At 41.6% G+C, this 23965-nt stretch overlaps 1 protein-coding gene across 1 annotated transcript; it reads left to right on the forward strand.

Annotated features, from left to right (window-relative positions):
- The first annotated feature begins 19347 nt into the window (after nucleotides 1–19347).
- Nucleotides 19348–21009, forward strand: fam43b (family with sequence similarity 43 member B). Its single transcript, XM_072449268.1, has one exon. The coding sequence runs from the start codon at nucleotides 19715–19717 to the stop codon at nucleotides 20672–20674; it is 960 nt and encodes a 319-aa protein (XP_072305369.1). The 5' UTR covers nucleotides 19348–19714; the 3' UTR covers nucleotides 20675–21009.
- Nucleotides 21010–23965: the final 2956 nt, after the last annotated feature.

Consider the following 23965-nt stretch of genomic DNA (forward strand, 5'->3'; position numbering starts at 1 on the left):
TACTTCGATATTAAAACAATATAGTTTTTGGCAAAATTGAGGTGCAGCATTCTCACGTAGTAACACAGTATTTTGTTTAGTTAAAGATAAAAAGATTTCTGCTCTGCAACCAACATGTGAGGACTTGATCAGCCTGGAGCCGTGCAAGAGGGATTCTTGTGAGTTTATAAATACAAATCTTGCGACAAACCAGCTTACAGTTTGAGGTTACATCATATATAGCAAGCTGATCTCATTATTTGTCCCAAAATGGAAATACAATGCTTTTGAACCCTCGAGTTAATGATGAGGGAAACCGTTAACTCAAGCTCTTAATAGGAAAAGTTACATGTTTTCTTCCATTTTCTCCCCAACAACATAAAACTTTCCAACGTACATCACCTCTTTTCCACAGAAGAATATTTTTATTCCTCTACAACACTAAAAATAGTAGCAGTTAAAAACACCCCAGCTCTTCCACATATACTTAAACTTAGGTTAGGTTCCACTCCTGCTTTTGGAAAATGGTCTTCATGAATGAGTAATGAGAGCATATATCTGAGCATTAGCCATGTGCAGGCTTTTCCGCTCTGAAGTGCCTTGTTAGTGGGACATCCTCTGCCCCTTCTCCTACTCAGCGTGATTGGAGGTAATTGTTTTGGGTGTGCATCACTGAAACACGCCCGAAAAGCAATAAACAAGGGAAAACCCATGCACAGCACAAACAGAGGACAACATCTGCTGGGTGCGTCAAATCTGTTGTTCCCGATAATTAGCTGGGCTGTACAACATTTATTTTTCCATTTTTACTGCAAAAAATATTGTATTGGTTGTGTCTTCATGTTTGCGTGCGTTGAGTTGCCTTGTTTTATGATCCTCGATAGCCTCAGTGTTGGGTAGCGTTACTTTTTAAAGTAAGATAAGATAAGATATTCCTTTATTGTCCCACATGGGGAAATTTCATTTATGCAACGCAGGTAGATACAGAGGTAGATACAGAAGAAAAGAACAGATCACTTATAGGAAGTTTGAAAATCACTCTCAGTAGAAGATCTCCTATAAACAAAAACTCCTTGGTCTTCCGCGTTGATGAGGTGGTGGTTCCGCTGACACCAGTCCACAAAGTCCACAAGTAGCTTGTTACGTTACTTTTTTACTGAGATACTGTATAAAAAAAAACACGTTAAAGCAGTTTTGATATTTCATTCATGAGATCGATACCCAGAAAATGACGTCTATCAATATATCAGTACTTGTGTATCGATACTCCCATCCCTAATTTGTATGGAACCTGTTCTTTAAAAGGGAATATAGCACTAGAGTGCGGTGACTTTTATGGATGGGCCAGCTGACTTGGGGTGTTCAGTATTTAGTGGATAAAACAAAGGGAAAAAAAGACATTTCTTATATGCAAAGTGGGGCTGTGGACCCCCGCCTCCCAAGTGAAGGGCCTACCAAGCTAAACTTCCATACCTGAGATGGATGCTGATTGGATAAGATTACTTCATTGACTTATTCATTACACAGGACTCTATGGTGTTGAATGACTGTTTTTATAACTAACCTCTAATAATTACAATCATGAACAGAGCCTCAGCTACAAACAAATAATAAAGCACATGCTCAGTTAGCGCAAAAGCTGTAAACATCTTTGTCTCCCACAGGTTTATTCAGCTCAGTTTGAGGCTTAGTGGTTCTCAGAGCACATGTGCAGAGCTCTAAAAGAAGCTGCTGTCCGCTCTGGTTCTAAAAGCTCATGTTAGAGAGCAGAGCATGAACGGGCCTCTGAACATGGACACAGACTGAGCAGCTGTGGGAGAAGAAGAAACAAGCTTCCCGCGCATTAATGCCCAGTGGGTTAAGCCAAGCTTCATCAGCAGCATAAGTGAGGGGAAAACGGGCTTATTTGGATATATTTTAGAACAAGTTATATTATAGTTGTTACACACTGGAATATAGAATAGTTTTTGAAAGACATTACAGAGTATAGTAGATGTGTAGGTTTAGCCCAAGTGCGATAATCCTCATTTAATGCATGTTCTTCAGCACTTGATCCCCAAAGGAAAAAAGCAACTGTAGAGAAAAGAGTGCATGGTGTTCTGCATGTATGCAGTTTCAAAAAACGTGCTTTAGCATGTTCACGTGATAATTAACTCTTTATATTCATGGATTTCAGCCAAATGATTCCTTCCCTCTTTGAAGACTACTGCTATAGCATCGTACAACCATTGCCTTGTTAAATCCTCTAAATCAGGAAGGAATCCTTATGCCTGAGCTAAGGGCTGTGACATCCCCCGAAACTAAACTCTCAACGAAATGAATCCAGGCACCTCCGCCACCTCCTCGACCTCTGCAGAGCTCCGAGGGCGGTCTGAACTCTCAGTGCTTTAAATGCTTTAGAATTCCTGCAGCCGCAGCACCACAGTTACACTGCAGTCTGAGCTGGAGGTTAGGGTCAGCTCACAACATTTTTTTGGGATAGTGTGGATTTTAACTGGGCTCAGGCATCTAAAGCTGTGTTGCAAAGTTTACTATTACATCCAAGCTCAAGTTTGATTCAAAGGAGCATAATTTTTCAGACGGTGGTCCAGATTTGCTTGTCTCCAAGGAGATAGTATTGCCTCAAACCTGATCTTGCATTTATTCAATAACTGTAACATGGCTTGGTGTTGTCACCTGTCTGTCTCTGTGGAGCCTCATTATCTCTGGCAGAATGTGATGAAATTCTGTTTTTGTCTCACGTTTTCCAGATTGACATGAACTATATTAAAGGTGTAACATTTGTGCACAGTTTGCGCCCGAGGATTAGGTTTGTCTGCTGGAGTCTGTCCCTAAACATGAATTATTAAAACCTGCTCAAGTTCATTTTCCACTCTTTCCTTAGTTTAAAACTATAAAGTAACTTCTGGAAGATAATTGTAGTTTTTAGAGGAAATATCTAAAGTGACAGAGGGATTAGCCTTGGAAGCAGAGAACTCTGTTACATCTATTCAGCTGCATTTTGGATAACTTTTCAAAGAAATTGCAGTTTTCAGACACCATACTTTTATTTCTACTTGAGTTGTATTTTATTCTACTCAAGTAGAATTGTTGGTTTCTCTTCCCACTGTGAGTAAGGGTGCATACACAATACGCTTTTGATTAGAATCAGGATTCGTTTGCCTGTTCTGTTTGTTTGGGTGAGTGTGAACGCGCATCGAACTCTGGTCCGAACTCTGGTCCAGATGGAAAGGTCGGTCTCAGTCTGATTGGAACAAACTGTGGTGCAATTTGTCTGAAATGTGAACGAACCAGAGAGTGGAACAAAACCAGAAAGTGACCATGAAGTGAGCCACGCCGAGACGCACGAGAGGATCAAAACAAACTCCTGTGTGAGGCAAACAGGAAAAATGACACACAGAAAGAGTTTTAACTATAACTAATAATGATCACGCAGATGTAGGTCCCTCTGCAGCCAGCAGATGGAGCCCAAAGGCCAGTTCGTAGAGAGGGAAAAGCCAGAGTGGCATGAAATAGTATGTTGTGCACATTATTAGTTACCACAGCTCCTAAGCCTCCGCCATTTCTTTCAACTTCTAACTTCTAAATCTCTATGGCAAAAATGAATTAGAAATTTACTTTAAAATAAGTAGAATTCATTTGTTACTGTGAATAATTGCCATGCCATTATCATAATTATACATTGCATATTGTACATAGTTTTTCTCACAGTAGAAGCCTTGAAAATGTTGATAATATTTTCCTGAGAAACAGGTTACATAACTTCCAAACTGTCAGAAATACCCAGTCAGAAGTTGTCACACTGCGACACGCTCAGAGTCCAGCTTAAATAATGGACTTTCTGGCTGTGCTCGGCTGCAGTGCTGGGTGACGCTCTTTGCCCCGGGGCAGAATGGCAGCTGTGTCCGCCTCCAGTGTTGGTCCCAGTGAAGCTTCAGCCACAGCAGTGGAGCTAAACCCGGTCTGTGCCAGGCTCCTCCTCAGGCTCCTCCTCTGCCCCACCGCCCTCAGTGCTCATGCCTCATGTCTGCAGATGGCACACACTGGCACCTATACAAGTCCCTTTAAAAGTTTGCAGACAAAACAAAAGCCAACTGGAGGCAAAAGTGCAGTAGAACACAGTGCAGTGCAGTGTGTGATTTCAAAGGATAAACTGGGATTAGCCACAGAAGTTTTGAATAAATAAAAACCCTTACATGTGAGTGAGATCAGAGACTGGTCTAAACGCATTTACAATTGTATTTTATATTTGTTTATTTAACAGGAGTTTATGAAAGACAACCATTTTTTTTTAGGTTTTGTTTGAAGAAAGAGAAATGTTCCTCATTCATGTTTTTAAAGTTCCTACACGTTCACTAACGTCTTATTAAGATCATTTTAGTGCCTGAACCGCCTTCACTACAGAGCGAATCACCTACTATTTTTGCCTGATAAAAACAGCTAACTGGAGCCCTGGAGACGTGCAGGTCCTGCAGAGATGGAAGTCTGCAGTCGATCACCTTCTCAGCAGAGCGTTAGTGCTCCCCCTGCAGGTGGAGTCAGGCAGATGGGGCTGGGAGAGCTTGTGAGGATGGTGTTGATGCAGAGCTGAAGTCCACAAACAGGATCCTGGCATAGGTTCCCGGGGAGTCCAGATGCTGCAGGGTGAAGTGTAGTGCCAGGTTGATGGAGTCGTCCACAGACCTGTTTGCTCTGTTGGCGAATTGCAGGGGCTCCAGCAGGGGCTCCAGCAGGGGGTCCAGCAGGAGGGAGGTGAAGGACTTGAGGTGGGGGAGGACCAGGCGCTCAAATGACTTCATGACTACAGACGTCAGCGCCACAGGTCTGTAGTCATTAAGTCCAGTGATCCGGGGCTTCTTGAGAACAGGGACGATGGTGGATGACTTGAAGCAGGCTGGGACATGGCATGACTCCAGGGAGGTGTTAAAAAGGCCAGTGAAGACAGGGGCCAGCTTGCCTGCGCAGTGTCTTAAGGTGGCGGGAGTGACACAGTCTGGTCCAGCAGCTTTTCAGTGGTTGGATTTCCGAAATAGTCAGTTTATTCCGTTTATTGGGCAAGATACTCTCCCAGAGGGAAATAAAAGTAACTTTCTGGTCTGGATGAAACATTTGATTTATAATTTGAAGTTAATGTTAACAGGAAAGTTAAAGCTGTAAATATTAAACAAAATCTGACCTCATCATATTTGAAAGAGCGGTGCAAGAAACACAAACAACTAGTTTTTTAGTAGTCGACTCATAGGCGATTATGGTTATGATTAATTGACTAGACTGATTTATATTGTACATATTGAGACTTAAATACATTTGAACCATTTTTAAACCAACTATAGGTTGAAATATGGAAATTGAAGGATCCTATGTAGACGATATTTGCGAATCAAGTGTATTATTGATGAAAATCGGAAATGTACATTCTTTTTTGGCATTATGATTTGAAATTATACTATTTGAGTAAGAAAAGAGTATTTGATATGTGTTTTCGAGTCTGTATCGTTCGAATAACAAACAACATCAAACTTTTGTCACTTGTCGACTTCCTCACAGCGGGAAGAGAAATCAAAACTGTAAGAGTACTGTTATTGTCAAATATATTATTCAAGTCAAAGTAAGTCGCAGTGTTGTGAGTTCAAATCCAGGCTCCAGACTATTTACTGCATGTCCTCTCTTCTCTCTCATCCCCCGTTTCACACTTTAATTTCCTGTCTAATAAAGCCTTCGGGCAACCAAATCTAAAGGAAAAAGATAGTAAATCAAGTAGGAGTAAAACTGTGATGACTTAAACTACTCATAACGGAGCATTTTCTTCACAAAGGTACTCAAGAAAACATCTTTATAGGGACCAGATCACAAACCTCTTACTCTTATGTCATTATTAAACGTAAATCCCACTCATACTCCTGCAGTTTTGGCCCACTACTGCTCCTGATGCACCTCGCAGTATTAATATGCATCTGAAGGTTCGGGCGCTCTGAGAACAGACTGATGAAGGACTGAAAACCATCAATAAAATGCAAAATAATAAAGCTATAACAGTGTTGTCAAAAGTCTGCCTCAGCCTTCAGCTCTAGAATACATTAGTTCCGTTTCCCTGCACGAGGCTGGAAAGATTATTCAAGGTTTGACACATGTTTTATAACATTCTTTATGTGACTGACACTGTGATTTTTCTTGCTCATTGTTGCTCGTTATTTACATTTGGAAGACTGTATTTTCCAACCCTCGAACCAAATGGAAGGTGGGATTCACTGTTTTTGAAAGAAATACACAAATATAATCCGCAAATGTCATCATTATTTATTTGGGATTGGCTCAAATGGTTTTCCACTGACAACAATCCCGTTTTCGGAGTTGAATAATGGTCTGAAGCTTAGTGGGACAAAATGATTTCACTTGCGCTGACAGAGAAAACACTTTTTCACATGCCACAGGCGCAGTAATTACAGAGATAATAACCATAAACCAGATAAACAAATGTGGAATCCAAACAGAAATGTCACTGCAGAAAACTGTCCTTTTCTCCAGCTACGTGATGGAGACAGTAGAATGCTGCGGTGAGGGTTTTTGCTACAAAGTCAAAGTTGGCCCAGAACCAGCTAAATGTAAGTGTAGTGTCTCATCTTTCAGTCTCTGCCTCTGGAAAGAGAATTTCCAGTAGTTTCCAGATACCTGAAGCCACTGTCGATCTTCCACAGTCTCCACAAATCATCCTCAGTCATCTTCATACAGATTCCAGGAGTTTTCTATGACTGGTACTTCAAAGTAATGAAGTACAGGGTAAAGGCTAAGACTAAGAAAAGAGTTTTTAGTGCATGTAAGCACTGTAGTTAAGGTGTGTCAGGTGTAAAATACATGTCAGTTTGTTTTTGATAAATAGAAGCATGATTCAAATTAGAGCAAAAGTGTACGATTTATTTATTTTAGCTAATAGACACTTTAGTTGTGATGTAAGTACCGTAAATTGCACCAGAGTATAGGGGCACCAGCCAAAAAATGCATAATAGAGAAGAAAATAACCTTTGGGGAAATGTATTTTCTAAAATCCAAGACCAAAATCAGACATTAAATCTTGAAATGCAATGCAACCTTCAGCTACATGAGGCACAGACAGAACTGTGGTAAGTGTCTGGTACGTTAACGTAACATATTAACAGTTATTCAGATAACTATAGCATAAAGAACATGCTAACAAGTTTATCAAAGCATCAGTATTACCCCAAATCACTAAATCCATTGAATTCTTCTTCCTCTGTGTCACTTCTAAACAACTCCACAAACGCCGGAGGTAGAGGAAGTGCAGATTCTTCTTCTGCGTCGGTGACATGTGACATGCAGTTGCCAGTGTGAAAATAACAAATAATATCACATATAAGTTGCTCCAGAGTATACCTTTTACCAACCTTTTGGCCTGTAAAAGCAGAGGACAGGACCATCTCCAGATCTTGAACTTGGCCCTACCTGGAGTATTTTACCTTCAGAGCTCCTGCACATGTTGTCATGCTATCCCAGCATGCACTGGGATTTACAAATGATCCTGCACAGAAGAAAGACGGACAAAGGTCCAGATCAAAGCAAGAAGTTGATTCTGTAACTAAACGGACTGTAGTGAGTTAAGCCTCACATTGACGAAGGTACGGAAGCTCTCAGAATTGTATATTGGTGATTCTATTATTATTGATCTATGATTTAAGTGAGAGAGAGAGTAGTTTGAAGAGAAACAATAACAAATGCTTTTCAAAATGCTTGTTTAAAATCATCAAAATCACAAACTAAAGTGAAACCAAATATTTTCAAGTGTTTAGTACATTAAGTTACTTTGCCTCTGTTATGTAAAAAGCTTTAAAAATCAGGTAGTACACAACATTGTTTAATTATCAATATCAGTAAACTTTATAAGTACAGGGTTTTATTAGAAAGCATTATTTCTCAGTGACATCTCAACTGACACTTTTTGATGACATTAGAAGGTGGAAAGTGCTTCAGATCTATGCCATCTAAACCCTTTAAGAGCACATTTGGACCAGATGAGGGTCTCTAATGTTTAATCTGATACATTTTTAAGATGTATTGTTTTTTACAAGCTAATTTAATGCCAAACATACACTCCAAAAGCCATATTTCAGGCTCATTGCCGTTCATTACCGCAGTTTCTTCCCTGCGATACAATATTAGTCCCGTAGTGCAGGAGACAAACCCACTCAGACACGGGGAGAAACAGGCAAATAGAAGGGCCCTAAAGCACCGGGAGTCGAACTGGGAACCTTCTTGCTGTGAGGTTCCAGTGTAAGCCATGATAGATTTCTCAGACGTGTCCAAATGAAACAGAACACAACCTGTATTGGACAACAAAGCTCCTGGATACAGCTGATACGTTTAAGCCTGATAAAAAATGACAAGTGTGGCTTTTATTTATGAGTGTAAAGTCGTCGGGATATTAATTATACCATTTCGAACAGAAGGTGAGGATATGAATTCACAGTGAAAGTGTCATTTTTCATTTTATGGCACCTCTGACGCAGCAGAAGACTGTAAAGATATTGAACAAAAACGAACTTGCTGAACATGATTTTGAAACAGCCCTCAGGGAAATGGGCAACGCTTTCCACAGTTTTATGTCGGTGACTTGAGTTTGTTCTTTGGTGTTGGATTAAAAACGGGGGCATTTGTTTTTATTGACGTCTGGTGCGGTTGATAAAGGGATATGTACGACGCCGCGCACAGGTTTATACCACATCAGCACAAAGCATAAAACAAGAAGCTGCTGATCTTATAATTTGTGAAACTAACACGTGCCAGTTGAAGTGTTTGGTGAAATCCTGCTGAACAATTTAAAACTAGTTAAATAAGCAATGTTCTTCAGTCTATAATGCCCTCCAGCTTATACTATTTAAGTACAGTTTTAGTTTGTAGTTTCTTTTTTGTGTGTGTAAAGCTTTTAACCATGTAATAACATTGTTCCCACATCAAAAACATAGCAGGAGTTGTATTTAGCTTCATTCATGTTTGTTTTATGGATCCTGTCTACGAGGTCCTCTCCCGCTGAGCCTCACAAAACACTCACGTTTATCCACATGAGTGATGTAGGTAGAGGTCGTGAGGTCACCTGTGCTCTTCTGAAGTGCATAAATCATCACTAGACTCATTATCTATTTGAAACGTGAACTGAATGTGCTGCTGTGTGACCTTTGTGTGACTATTACTGTTGTTTTGTTCTCTAGATACTTTGACATCAACCTGCAAAATACAAGGTTCTGAGCATTTCTTCACATCACGCGTGTATGTATTAACACCCAATTCAGACGAGGGAGTTCAGATGTATTTTCTATATTTTAAGTTTGTAAACCTCAAATACCAGCAATAATGAATGTGTCCTCTAATTTTTATAGATGATCTGTTTGCGGTGAATAACCATGTGCCCTTTAAAGGCGCTAAGTGTACTTAAAGAGTCTGTGCATATCTGAGTTTGCGTAATGGTGTAATCTTACCACTTGACGGTTTTTGCAGTGATTTATACTTGTTGTAAAATGACTGAAGGCTATGCAGACATAAATTATAGCATTGCATTGTGTTACTATTATGCTTGTAAGGATTTCAAGATAAAAAATTAAGGAATAATAATAATAATTGAGAGAATTTGAGAAACAAAACAAAAAAATGATCTTTTTATCTCACAAAAAATGTACTATTTTGTCTCATGGCAGCAAATGATAAACTAAAACATACTAAAATGATACTTGAAGACTCAAGTGCAGGGGTCACAAACGCGGCGCCCGCGGGCACCTTGGCGCCGTTTGGGCCTCTCTCCCGTGTGGACCTGTTTGAAATCTGCCAAAGCTTTTTTGTTTCCCCCAAAACACTGCTAGGCCTGTTTATATGAGCGCTGGACTTGTAGAGACAGTAACAGACGAGATAACCAGCTCCATTTCACTTTTCATTTGTTCAAAATACACCCAGTAATCACGTAGTTACGAGCGGCTAAGGACGCCAAACCACAAGTGACGCGCGCGTCCCACATGAAGCAGCACAGGACCTGCCGCACAGGACCTGCAGCACAGGATCTGCAGCACAGGACCTGCCGCACAGGATCTGCAGCACAGGACCTGCCGCACGGGACCTGCAGCACAGGATCTGCAGCACAGGACCTGCAGCACGGGACCTGCCGCACGGGATCTGCAGCACGGGATCTGCAGCACGGGATCTGCAGCACGGGATCTGCAGCACGGGTTCTGCAGCACGGGATCTGCAGCACGGGATCTGCAGCACAGGACCTGCAGCACAGGACCTGCAGCACGGGATCTGCAGCACAGGATCTGCAGCACAGGATCTGCAGCACGGGACCTGCCGCACGGGATCTGCAGCACAGGACCTGCAGCACGGGATCTGCAGCACAGGATCTGCAGCACAGGATCTGCAGCACAGGATCTGCAGCACGGGATCTGCAGCACGGGATCTGCAGCACAGGACCTGCAGCACGGGATCTGCAGCACAGGATCTGCAGCACAGGACCTGCCGCACGGGATCTGCAGCACGGGATCTGCAGCACGGGATCTGCAGCACGGGATCTGCAGCACGGGATCTGCAGCACGGGATCTGCAGCACGGGACCTGCAGCACAGGACCTGCAGCACAGGATCTGCAGCACAGGATCTGCAGCACGGGACCTGCCGCACGGGATCTGCAGCACGGGATCTGCAGCACAGGACCTGCAGCACAGGACCTGCAGCACAGGACCTGCAGCACAGGACCTGCAGCACAGGACCTGCAGCACAGGACCTGCAGCACAGGACCTGCAGCACAGGACCTGCAGCACGCCCAAACCAGGACTCACCCGGGACTGAACCAGGTCTAACCCAAACCAGGACTCACACAGGAACTAATGATGTCATGGTGTAAGATAAGATATTCCTTTATTGTCCACACATGGGAAAATGTCATAATTTCCTCATGTAATTGTAATTGTGTAAAAATGTTAAAGGGACATCTGTTATTCTTCTTTTTTCCTTTTATTCTGATTACTAGTTGTGAGAACTGCATTAATTCCCTGTTAGGCCATGTTATTTCCTGCTACTGCCGGTCAATAACAAATAGAGTATATGCCAAGATGAATTATGGAATTGTGTGAATAGTGTTTCATTTTTATTTATTCTCTGTCCTTGATACATCAGTAACTGTCATTATAGGAACAAGTTGACACAAGATACAGTTGACACAAGAACATTTAACACAATATTAGCTGGAAATAAGATTCATTCCTTTATTGTCCACACATGGGGAAATGTCATTGTTGCAACGCAGGTAGATACAGAGGAAAAGGACAGATAACTTATAGGAAGTTCAAAATGGTCAAAAACATAGCTGAATGTCTATTAGTTGACCTGTCTGTCATAAATATACTCAAGAATGTTCTTACTTCCTCTAACCTTTCTGTCACAGTCAACCAATCACAGAAAAGCAACTTTTGCTTCTTAACAGTCTCTTCTAAAGTAATCCATATTTCCTCCCTTCGTCGGGTCTAAGCACCAAAGTTTGTCCATTATTCAAATATTCAGTGCAACTATTAAGCGTCTCTAGATTGAAGTTGAAATTAGGTGGGACATTTGAGCTTGACCACAGTCCAGATGAGCTGTTAAACTTGGCAGTGCCTGAAGGACTAAATGGAGGGTGAAAAGGGAGTTCTCTTTAGCGACGCTGACCTGGCCGAGTGTTCTGAAATACACGTTACAAAAGACAAGTTACAAATACATTTTATGCAGAAACATTAGAATAAAAGCATTATAAAATAACTAAAACATTACATTTAGAGGCACAATTTTCAAATGATTCTTGCTCTTTATTTCATAAATTAGAGTGAAAACCTTTAGGAAGAACCAGCTCGCAAAGTTTTTGTTAAGTTTGAGAAGTGTTCCAAGCTGTGGGTGCAGCTTGGAACACTTATTAGGGAGAGTGTTGAACGACGAGCGAATGTCACATGAGCACAGGTTCAACTGTCTGCAAAAGGGAGCATCAAATGTAAAGAGCACTGTGAAGAAACAATAAATCAAGGACATTCACAGTAAGTTTTAGACCACAAAGCTGAAAATTTACCTGATTTGCACTAATTTTAAACAGAAAAACATATATCAAAATGCCATTTGCAAAGTTTAGCAGTAAAAATGTTGAGTTAGTCTTTAGTCCCACTTTAAGTCACAAGGACGCTCAACTATAAACTTTGAAAATGCTCTGTGCAAAAATGCCATGGTCAAGCTCTTTCCTTTCACAAAAGCGAAAGCAGCTGCAAAGCCTGAACTGCACGTGTTGCATCTTTCATTGGAACGAGCTCCTTAACCTCAGCGCTCAGGATGAACCTGCAGAGACGGAGCTTCTCTAATGACGGTCCAGATGAATTCAGACTCTCCAGAGCGAGCAGAGGGAATTTGTCATGCATGTAAATTTAGCAAATAGGCTAATCCGGGTGGAACGCAATATCTCCGCTTTAGGGACAAATTAGGCTGATGAAATTAAGCAAGGAAAGGAGAAAATCCACGTATCCGTTCAGTTATTAATAATCATTGTTTTAATTAAATTTTGGCCTAAACTTTTTGTGGTCTTTAAACTTCCAGTGCAGTAATTCATGATGTATTTTAACCTAGTTCTGCAAAAAACACTATACATTTTCAGCTATTGTTGTGTTTTAACCAATACAAACTCATGTTAAACACACTTATCCAAACGAGTCATCAAGTTTAGTCTCATTACGTTTTGTATCAGTTGATTGAACTTCGATACTGATTTTGTAAGCACAATAACAATTTAAAAAACACACTTTTCAGTAAATAAACTACTTTTCACCCCAAATAATACCACTTTCCTTTTGATACGATGTTGCCTTATACTAGCTCTGATCAAACCCAAGATCATTCTAAAACTGTACAATTTTATCCTGTTTTTAATATTTCACTGTAATTTGTCACTGTAAATGTATGGATTTCCAAAGAAAGTTGTCATGCTTTATATTAATTCGACTTTCACTTAATAATAAAGCATGAACTTAGTCAGTAAATCAGTACATTCTTAATCAATAGCATAACTAGCCGGATTCATTCTTAATAAACCATTTGTGCATTATGGATTAAGCCTTTGTTCATGCTTTACTAAGGCTAATTCATGTATAGTTATTACAAAGTGTCAGAAACTTTCCCTTAAATGCAACACACACATATTGTTGTTAAAGTGGGCAAAGTAGGGGAAGTGTTTTGCTCAGAGGTACAACTCCAACATGTGTTTAGCGGGTGAGCTTTCCTCGCTCTACTTCACTGCCGTCACATGTATAGTGAAAAACGTGTCCTAGTTTTTACAAATGTGTCCAGTGAAGCAGACTGAAAGCCCCTCGGTCCTCTCCGCTGGCCCCGCGCGCTCCTGTTTGGGCTGCGTCTCCACATTTTGTTAGTTCAGGTTATTGTCGCCCTCGGTTACCATCCATCCTCTGCTTCTTCTGTCGCTCATGTGCCGGCTCAGTCACATGGCGCCTCGTCCGCCCACGCCACTGCCCTGTGAAACGCAAGAGCACTGCAAAAAAACACACGTCAACGCAAGATAAATGAAGCTGATTTCAGGGAATGACTTTACATTTTGAAGGTGCCCTGACTAACACTCTGAGACGTTATTGCTTAGCCTGGAATATTCCACATTATAGGATTAAACATGAAACTTATCCTCATGGAGAAAAGCAGGTGACGAGCCAAGTTACAGGTCAGATCTGTGGAGAGACGAGCCCGCTTACACTACAGTGTTCGCTTGAGCGATAGAAACGTGGCATCAATGCCACAAAAATCAGCTTAGGCCTTAGTTATTTTATTACTTGGTTTACGGATCCGCCGCACTTAGATTATTGATTTCTACAATATAAATAAAATAAATTATTATCTTTTTTTTTTATAAAGTACTGCCGACAACACAAAACAGCGTTAAATTAATTATAAAAAGCAGTATTAAGTCAAAAGATAAGAGCGAGTGAAGCAATTTTTCAAAATCCCGGGAGAGCATGAGAAGACGCACACGCCCGTTTCCTTAGAAGCGTCAGTTCTACCAATGCAAAACACGCTAAATCTACTGTTACACGCCCCCCCCCTTGGGTAAACAAGGAAGAAAAAATCGTTTGAAATTGAAATTATATTTATATTTCGGCCCCCTGTGCAATATATTATTTAATTTAAAAATTCGTAAACCAAGTAATAAAATAACTGCGGCCTTAATGCCATACTGCGGAACATTCCAGGCAAAGCAACAACATCTCCGTGGAGACAAACAGGTAGCAAACAAGTTATGTTCATGTAATAAAGTTAAATCTGTTTTGCCACAGTACAGATATATTGTAAAAGTATCTGGCCCGAACTCATCGGGTCGAATTTCTAACAGATGAAGACGTCAAACACAAGAGGAAAAGAGGAAAAGAGGAGGGCTGATTTACACCGCGAGTGACATCATTTATGTGCGATGCACTTCAGCTTTATGTTCAAATAGTTTGTGTTGAGGCAGAAATATCACTATATGCCTCACCGGTCACTGGGCTTTGTGTTTGTGATGTGACAGTTACAGTCAGTTGTACCAGAGTCAGAATCATCTTTATCACATGTTTAAAAGACTGTGACACATCCAGTAACGCCACACGATGAGTCTGAAGCAGATGCCGCTGTCTTCAACTACACAAGACTCTTCAACTACAGAAGACTGGGACTGACTCGGAGGAAAGTCGGGCTAAAATGCGTCCTCAGCTTTCGACCAGAGAAAGAACTGTTTTACTTGAGCTTTTTACCTCTAGTAGGGTAACATACTAGTACAAGTACTGTAAGGTTATGACTGTCCACCCACTTGTGAGGGGGGCGGGGCATTCAAGGTTGATATTGATTAAAGAATTGTTCAAGAATTCAAACATGACACACTGCATAAGTGTGGGTAAGTCTGAATCATATTTTTAAGAGTAGAATGGGGCACCAGCCGGATAATCGGCAATTTTAACAACTCTATAATCAGATATCTAAATTAATTAATTGATTAATTAATTAGAAATGAATTTGCTCATTGATCTAAAGGTTTGAGAACGTAACCATGACATTGACCCCTTTTTTGGAAATGAAGGAACACTTAACCAAATGTGGGTTATGAAGATTTAATGACCAAATAATTAAACAGATAAATATGAATTAGGAATATGCAAATTAGTCGGTGTACAGATGGAAACACTAGACATGATTGTTCTGAATCTATCTAGTTGAGTGAGTTAAGATATTCCTTTATTGTCCCACATGGGGAAATTTCATTGGTGCAACGCAGGTAGATACAGAGGTAGATACAGAAGAACAGATCACTTATAGGAAGTCTGAAAAACACTTTCAGTAGAAGATCTCCTATAAATAAATAAAAACTCCCATAGACAAATAAATACATAAATACCATTGCATGTGATCCCGACAGTAATTGCACATGAATATGTGTCACGACAGCACATAGATTGCACATGAATTCCAACAGCAATTGCACATACGACAGAATTGCACATCAGTATTAGGTTAGGTCAGTATTGCGACGGGATAACGTGACGCTCTCCGGGTAAGACGACTGTTCTCCGCAGTTTCATGAGGTCCTCCTTTGTGGAAACGCGGTACGGCGCCGGCCGGGGGGCGGGGCCGGAGCCGGGGGGCGGGGCCGGAGCCGGGGGACTCAGAGCCAAGACACATCACAACGACACGACGAAAACACTCAATCCAGCCGAATAAAGTCAAAACAAGTTAATTTAAAGCGATTCCAGTGCGTGTCCCGATCGTTCGTGAAGTTCCTCTTTCATATAAACGTGTACATAAACGTGTACCGACGACACGCCGTACTTTAGCGCGGCCTGAGGGCGCGGGGGGGGGGCTGGTGGGCTCGCTCGGAGCTAGCTCACGTCACAACAACACAACGAACGCAACGAAAAACGCTCAAATCCAGCCGAAAAAAGTCAAAAACAGTTGAATTAAAAAACTATTCCAGCGCGTGTCCCTATCGTACAGTAAAATAGAAAAATATATACTAACTATATTTACAAAATATAGGAGATAAAGCACAATAAGTGTGAGAAAGAAGAGAGAGCGTTTACACCGGGCTGCCAGCTGTACCAGCGCCTTATGACGTATAATTCTAAGATGATATTATCAGCCAGCCTGTGAAGTGCATTATACGAACGGAACCAGAAGCTGTGATACTGAGGAAACGGGCCTGCGTGGGATCCAAGGGCCTGCGTGGGGTCCAAGGGCCTGCGTGGGGTCCAAGGGCCTGCGTGGGATCCAAGGGCCTGCGTGGGGTCCAAGGGCCTGCGTGGGGTCCAAGGGCCTGCGTGGGGTCCAAGGGCCTGCGTGGGGTCCAAGGGCCTGCGTGTCGTTCGCTTCGCCTCCAGGCTTCACTCAGTGGTCACGCTGCAACTCAGTCCACGCGCTGGCCAGAGCAGGGCTGCTCTGGAGCTCTGCTCTGACGTTGTCTGGCCAAAGAAGGATGGGATCAGGTTCTGCAATTTGCATTCTCCTTGGCTTCTCGCATTCTCCCAAATGAAAAGGCCGTCGTGCTGCTCCACCGATGTGGCTGGTAAAAGGCTGTGGACTTGAAAAAGTTGCAAAAGGTCCTTGCTTGATTTTGCGTGATGCAGCATCAATCACGTTTTTAAAACGGGCACAGGTTTCTTCGTTCCGGGAGGGAACATTAGCTTCTCTTGGAAAAGTCTTTGTCCCGTAGCATCGCTCACGCTAACTAGGCCCGAGGCCTGCTCCCAAAGCCCGGTGTCATGGACCTTGCTGGTGGGACCCTGAATGGAGGGTCGAGCTTCGAAGGAAACTCAGATGGAACTCTCTCTGGAGCTCGGATGGAACTGTCTCTGTAACTCTCTGCTCTTTCCTTTGTCTTTCCCCGCAGGGTTTTTTAGTGCCATGGCTTCAGCCAATCAGCATGCACGCTGGGGTCAGAGCTGATAAGAAGACGAGGTCTGGCTTTAGGCCACAAGAGTTACACAAAAGGTAACATTGTCCACACAACAAGTTATGAAACAGTTGATGACATGTAAAACACGATATCACAATATGTACCTGTAAAGTCATCTGGTGGACACATTTTTGCAATCTGATGAATGTCTATTAAAACCACTAAAACCGCATAGTCTTTCAGCGTTTTAGCGTTTGTCTTGGAGAAATCGTTACTCTCTGTAATCCAAAAGGAGTCATTTGATGAAAAGTTATTTTCAAAGTTCAGAGCGTCTCTGTTCGTTCGCTTTCACGTCCTCTGCTTTTGAGGGCCGTAAAACTCCACACGGACAGCTGAAAACACCTTTAGCCCGCATTCCTGACACCATGGCAACAGGGGGAGGACGTCTGCATATCCTACACTCTCGTGCAAAAAGAACGTGATGTCACTGAGAACGGTCTTCCATCCACATTATTCCGGTTGTATTATTTTACACGTTGCTGATCTGAGTAGTAAATAAGTTCTACACAGACAAAACCGTTCTCAGGCCGTGCAGGGAATCAGTGCATTTTTGACATGTTGTTCAAGAAGAAAACTAAAGTGAAATAGATTTATTTGTGTATTTCAAGGGTACTCGCTCTACACCGGCGAAGTCAAAAGCTTTGGGGCCTTTTCATGCATGAGTGACTCCTTTTGGTTCACGAATGATTGCATTTATGCCACAATGTTACTATGTTCTCCAGGTAAAAAGGATCAGAAAAGCAAAGCTCTTTTCTGTCTCTTCCATCTCCACAAACGCTTCAAGCTTGTATTGTTTTTGTGTTTTTTTTCTCTGAATAACTTTTCGAGTGGTCGCGCTCTTAGTCATTCCTTTAAGTGAGAAATCAGAGGCCGAGAGCTCTGCCTCAGAGTCCTACAGGTAAATGACAAGTCCTCCTCCGCTGCTCCTGCAAATAGCTGCACATGTGATGATAATTGCACACAATTACTTTGCTCTGGCGCCGCAGGTGTTTTGTAAGAGCAGATGACATCATGCTAAAGTCAAACCTATTTTGTACTTTGTCAAAAAAAGTATTTCTCTGATGCAAATACAAGAGTCACCTTTAAAGAAGCTTTTAACTCTCATTTCCTCTGCCAAAAGTGTGTGTGTGTGTGTGTGTGTGTGTGTATATATACATATAATGTATGTATATATATTTAAAGGTGCATTACCTGAGTTTGTTATTTGAAGCTAGCTTGTTCCTCGCTCACACGAACACTTATTATTCACATTCATGAATATTTGGGCTTTTTTCAGACGGACCATTGATGCACAGTCAGAAACATTGTGGCTCTTTCTTTCGGTTTTGTGTCGGATGCTAACATTATTGTATCGCTAATAATAATATTTTACCACCACCATGTTTAAAGTTCTTTGTTATTATTATTATTATGATTTTGTCACAGCGTTCCTCTTTTACACCTTCAAGACAGACTTACCTTTTATAAATGAAACACATTCTGTGGATTTACATGCAGCTTTTAACTTCAATTACAGATTTTAGTTTCTGTTTTCATGTTGACATTTTTAAGTATTCTGTTTGGTGAGGCTGTGTTTTAGAAACCTGCTCACATCCACAATGTTCCATCTGATGAAGTCAAAGCTTGAACTATAAGCGTGAATATGTTTGCATTATTATATCTATGGCCTGGCCAATTATATTTATTTCAAAAGGCAAAGCTTGCTTTTCCCAGCAGCAGAGGCAGTTATACACTAAAACTCAGTTCATGCTTGACATGTGCCAAATAAATCATATTTTTGTCCGACACGCCCCTCGTACGGCCCAAAGAAGTGAGCTCAGATCTTTACTGTCATTTACATGCAGGAAGTATAATCCTAGATTTAATCCAAGTGTTCTCATGCTGAGTACAATACTGTACAAGGATATCATTACTTTGTCTTTTTTATATATTAAAATGTTAGATACCAGTCAATATTGTGCAAGATTATATATTCAATTTGAAATGTATATACAAATTGTGGACACAAATTGTGTATTAGACATTCGATAAAATGTATAGATCAATTCAGTGAATTCATGAAATTGAACCTGAGAATAGACTCAATGGCCAATGCCAATTTCAATACCACAATGACAATTAAAGAATGCACTTTTTTAGACTATGAACGGACATTTTCACCTAAAAATAAGAGTCTGCTCAAGTTCAACATCATTCTAAACTGTTCTAGAAAGGTCATATTTCATCCTGTTTATGTAATTTTCCTTTGTATCATCACTTGTTTCACTACTAGTTTTACTATTGGTTGATTTTTTAAAACCCGAGTGGAAATTATAGTGGAACTATGGCTTCTGTGGTGGGTTCCGGTCACCGTCGGTTACCAGCGGAATGTCCACTCCAGTCTTCTGTTCCATCTGTCTGATTTGGAAGCAAAACAAGACTTGGGGAAGAGGAACAGAAGGAAGGAGAAGAGGGGGCTGGATCGCTGGGCTAAACAACTCCAGCTCTGATCATCGCGGCATGACGCAGACGGCTCAGAGAAAGAGAGGAAACAACAGCGAGGAGAGAGACGAGAGGGAGGAGCGAGGGAGGACGAGAACAGCCAGCGCTCGGAGCATTCAGACAGTGTGCTCCGACAAACCGGCGCGGCTCCACTCTTTCTCCAACATCCTCTTCCTTTCTCCGGCGTTCTTCTGCTTTACACTTGTGATTTTTCCCCCAAGGGTCACACGCGGCAGAGAGAGGGGCTCAACCGCTCCAACTCGCCGCTCGCCATGCTGCCCTGGAGACGGAATAAGTTTGTTCTGACGGAGGAGGAGAGCAAGAACAAACCCAAGAGCTTAGGAGCGGGACTGACGTACCACTCCATCCTCTCGTCTCTCCTGCGCTCCTGCCCCGACCTCCTGCCCGACTGCCCCTTTGAATGGGTGGGCAACATCTTCCACACCAAACGACAGAAGGTGGAACTCAACAAGGAGGAGCCGGTTTACAACGTGCGATACTTGGGAAGCGTGGTAACGATAACGGCGAAGGGCGACGGCTGTACGCAAGAGGCGGTGGCCAAAATATGGGCGAGAAGCAACTTTGGCGAGCAGAGCATCAAGATGAGGTTAACCGTCGGGGCGCATGGGATTCGAATGAGCGCGGATAAGTCGGGGAAAAAGAAGCCTGTGCATCTTTACTCCTTGAACAGAATTACGTACTGCGCGGCCGACCCCTGCCGACCCAAAATACTGGCGTGGATTTACAGACACCAAGTCAAAAACATGGCGGTGGTTTTGAGGTGCCACGCCGTTTTGGTTAGCAAGTCGGAAAAGTCGCAAGCGATCGCCGTCGGCTTGTACCACCATGCTACGTCGGCCTTCAGCGAGTTCAAAAGGCTGAAGCGGCAAAGCGATTTCCGGCACGTGCAGCAGCAGCTCCTGGGCGACGACGCGGTGCCGCTAATGCCGCTGAGGAGGCTGCTGAACGGACAGTGCCACTACCGACCGCCGGCCGAGAACCCGGGGAGCGCCACGAGGCTCTGCTCCATCACCGAGGAAGAGGAAGAGAGCGCGGAAGAGGAAGTGAAAAGCCGACGCAACAAACAAAAAATCTTGACCACAAAAACGGACCCTACGCAGCTGCTTTCACAGCTGGACCTGGGGGACATCGCCCGGCTGGAGGAGTGCCAAATCAACTTCGTCAGCGATAGCAACAACAACACGTTTACCTTTATAACTTCGCTGGTGTGACTTTTACGTCAAACTGTAACCGAACCAGGGCTTGACGTTAGCCGCTTTTGCTAACTCGCCAACAAAAGTCACTAGCTTTTTGAGTCATTTAACCAACCACTTCAAGATGAGAAGCCCATGCGCTAAAAACAATCGTCTTTTACATTTAATAACACCTTAATAAAGCATGAAGAAAGATTTGTTTTCATATAGAACAAATAGTTGACTCAGAATGATAAGGCTTAGTACTTGCTTAATTAAATAGTTAGGAGTTAGGGCATTAATTAAGTAGTTACTAGTTTGACATTTACTTTATAAACCTCTTGAGATGAGCCTAAAGTATTCTTAATAAACTAGTTCATTATGAATTAAGTCTAAGTTTATGCTTTATTGAGGCTATTAAAAGTATAGTTTTTTGGTCAAATGAACCCATACATTTCAAGTTGATCACTTAAATATTGAAACATTTGCCTTGATCAAGTTAAAAAATACATAAGTCAACATTTAGTTTTTGTAACGACATAAATTGCAATATAATGTTCTACAAAATCTACAAAATGGAAAATGTACATGATTTTTACTGACTTTTTAAATGAAAGATGCATTTTATAAATCTATAGATAATGATTTTCTGCGATTTTTGCCCAAAAAACAAATGAAGTATTGAAAGTTAAACTGGCTGAAGTGTGAATCTGGACTGAAGTCAGCGATGGTTGGCTCGTGCTAAAGTCAAACCCTGTGGTTGTTCTCAGATTAGCCCTTCTCCCCTCAGGCGCCCTCCAGTTTGTGATCAAGTGTTTACCAGAAACTTCTTTGTGGCGAGGCAGAAGAAAAGCTTCCCGAGGCAGCTCCGACTGTGGCGGTTTGGAGCGACAGTGTTTACAAAGCAGGAGGAAGATGCACAGATTAAAGAAAGCACAATAACAAACTGTTTTTGAACGGACATGCTAATCCGGGATCGCAACACACTGCAAAAAGGAATATCTCTGCGTTGAAAGGGCTTGAATTCATTCATCATCACAATGTATTTAGTTTGGTTTAGTTAAAAGTCTGATTGGAATAAACCAGAAAATGTGTTTGAAATCAAGTCATCTCAACATATCAACTAGTTACATACATACATTACATTTATTTTATTTCTGTATAACGCAATCTGAGTAGGGGCTCGGTATCTTCAAAACAACAAGGAAATTTAAGGAATAATCTTGAATTCAAGTAATTTCACGTCATGTAAGATATCCCTCTTTTGGTTGTTGCAATGAACAATTCTGTAGTCATAGTTGTAATTCCTGTGTTGGCCAGCAGGGCTTTTTCCTTTCGGATTTCGAAACTCTTCAGGGAGGTGGTTTTTTTGTAGAGTTGTGTCATTTTTCCAGATGAGACGGTCCTTATTCCCCATTTGAAGACATCCACGCGTAGGAGTTTAATCTTGTTTTATTAAAGAACTGAGCCCGCTAATCAAGCCGGCGCTCATTTAGGAGGAAAGCCATCGAGTCGACGTCTTTACAGCGCCGTTTGTTACACTCCTTATCATTTATGCATGACATGTCGGCCCCAACCTTCTGCGCAGCGCTTTTGTCTGCTTTTTCCATGATCCACGGACAAACACTGTGACACATCTGCTCCCACACACTCACAATAACACCAGATTATCAGTTAAAGTGACTTGAAATCATTGCAGAAGTTGAGTCATTCAAACTAGTTTAGATCGAAGGCATTTTCTTGTCACAAATGAATGAAAAGAATGGTCATTAATTCAGTTTAGTGTTAAAAAAGAAGAGAAAGTGTCATTCTTCCAAACGATTATTGTCAATTGTCAAAGTTAAATTTCAACATTTGTGGATTTTCTGTTTGCAGATTTCTTTTAAAAACAGTACATATTTCATCAAATTTGCGACATTTTTACATAAATACTGGTAGTAGTAAATTTAACAGATTCTAAAACCAAGTAAATATTTTGAATTCAAGTCTTTTTAACCCTTGCCTTTTTGCAGTGCACATTAGAGTTCATACAGACCATTTAACCAGCGGCACAAGATTTTTTATTAATCGTCGCTGCGTCCAATTTTTCCACATTATTTTGCTTATTTTTGCTCGACATTTTTCCACATAAGCCCCTCGCAAAAACGCAGCTTCAAATTTCACACGGAACCCTTTCTACTATAACCTTCTGATATATTTGTGTGTAAAGATGCAATGTAAATTCTGGCTATTATGAATGAGATGAATATATTTAAATATTTATTTTGCAAATAAAACTCACCCAACCGTATGTTTTTGTGAATCCCTGTGCGGCGATTGAAAAAGATTATTCAGATTTATACACTGTGGGTCTCTCTGTAGATGATGAAGATTTGCATGTGTGAGAGAGGAGCTTCAAAGGCCAAAGAGGCAAACACATAAGCTGTATTTTCAGAGCTTCGCAGCGCCGTAAATTGGCAGTCTCTCTCATGAATGCATTTTGGGCCGTTTCTCAAGGCCCCGCGCCGGGCTCCTGGCACCTCCGTTCTGCGTGGAGCCATTAATCAGCCCAGTGAATAGTGAGGGAAATGAACATAAAGCACCTGCTGTCGGAGTCAGACCCAACCCAAATGTTTTGCCGTTTTTAGCGCCGACTTCAGCTCTTTCTTTCCGTGACTTAATCCTCTGGCGGAAACGTATCGCCGGCAGCAGCAGCACCAAGTGTTCAAATCCAGTTTTAAATGGGACGCTTTACTCTGGCTTTTCAAACCCTACGGACACCTCAGCACTGCACGTGTTACAATATCATTTAGAAGTGTGGAACGTCTCTGGTCGACCAATCAGAGTGAAGTATTCAACATGAGCTTTTATTATGTACAGTGAGTACACTTTGAACAGCCTTAATTAAGCTAACAATGTAGCTAATTCAGGCTAAATACATGTTCTAACTCTGTCCAGTTTTATGTGTTCATTATACATTATCTTTGTTAATGCTAAGGTGCAGGTATTATTAAGTGATACCTGAATGTTCCAATCTTTAACTCTTTATCTATCTCCATGAAGACAGGCGGGGGACACCCTCAGGCCTGGTCAGATCTGTGGAGAGGCTGCTCACAGTAAGAATGTAGTTCTTTAGCGACAAAATCAGCTGTAACTGAATAAATGTAGGATAAACACAGTATTAATTAACATTAAATCAACAGTTTGATTTCACACTTTTGAACATTCCAATTAAACAATGACATCTCTATGGAAACTATCACCAAATAGTCATTTGTATGATAAGAATGGATATTAGTATATCCATTCTAATCAGTCAAATCATATATATTTGTGCCCTCAATATTAATG

The sequence above is a fragment of the Eucyclogobius newberryi genome, unplaced genomic scaffold, assembly GCF_026437365.1.
Source record: "Eucyclogobius newberryi isolate DKJ021-1_F unplaced genomic scaffold, fEucNew1.0.hap1 SCAF_17, whole genome shotgun sequence".
Classification (NCBI taxonomy): domain Eukaryota; kingdom Metazoa; phylum Chordata; class Actinopteri; order Gobiiformes; family Gobiidae; genus Eucyclogobius; species Eucyclogobius newberryi.

Coding starts and splice junctions, on each gene's coding strand:
- fam43b (XM_072449268.1), top strand. CDS start 19,715: ATGCTGCCCTGGAGACGGAATAAGTTTGTTCTGACGGAGGAGGAGAGC.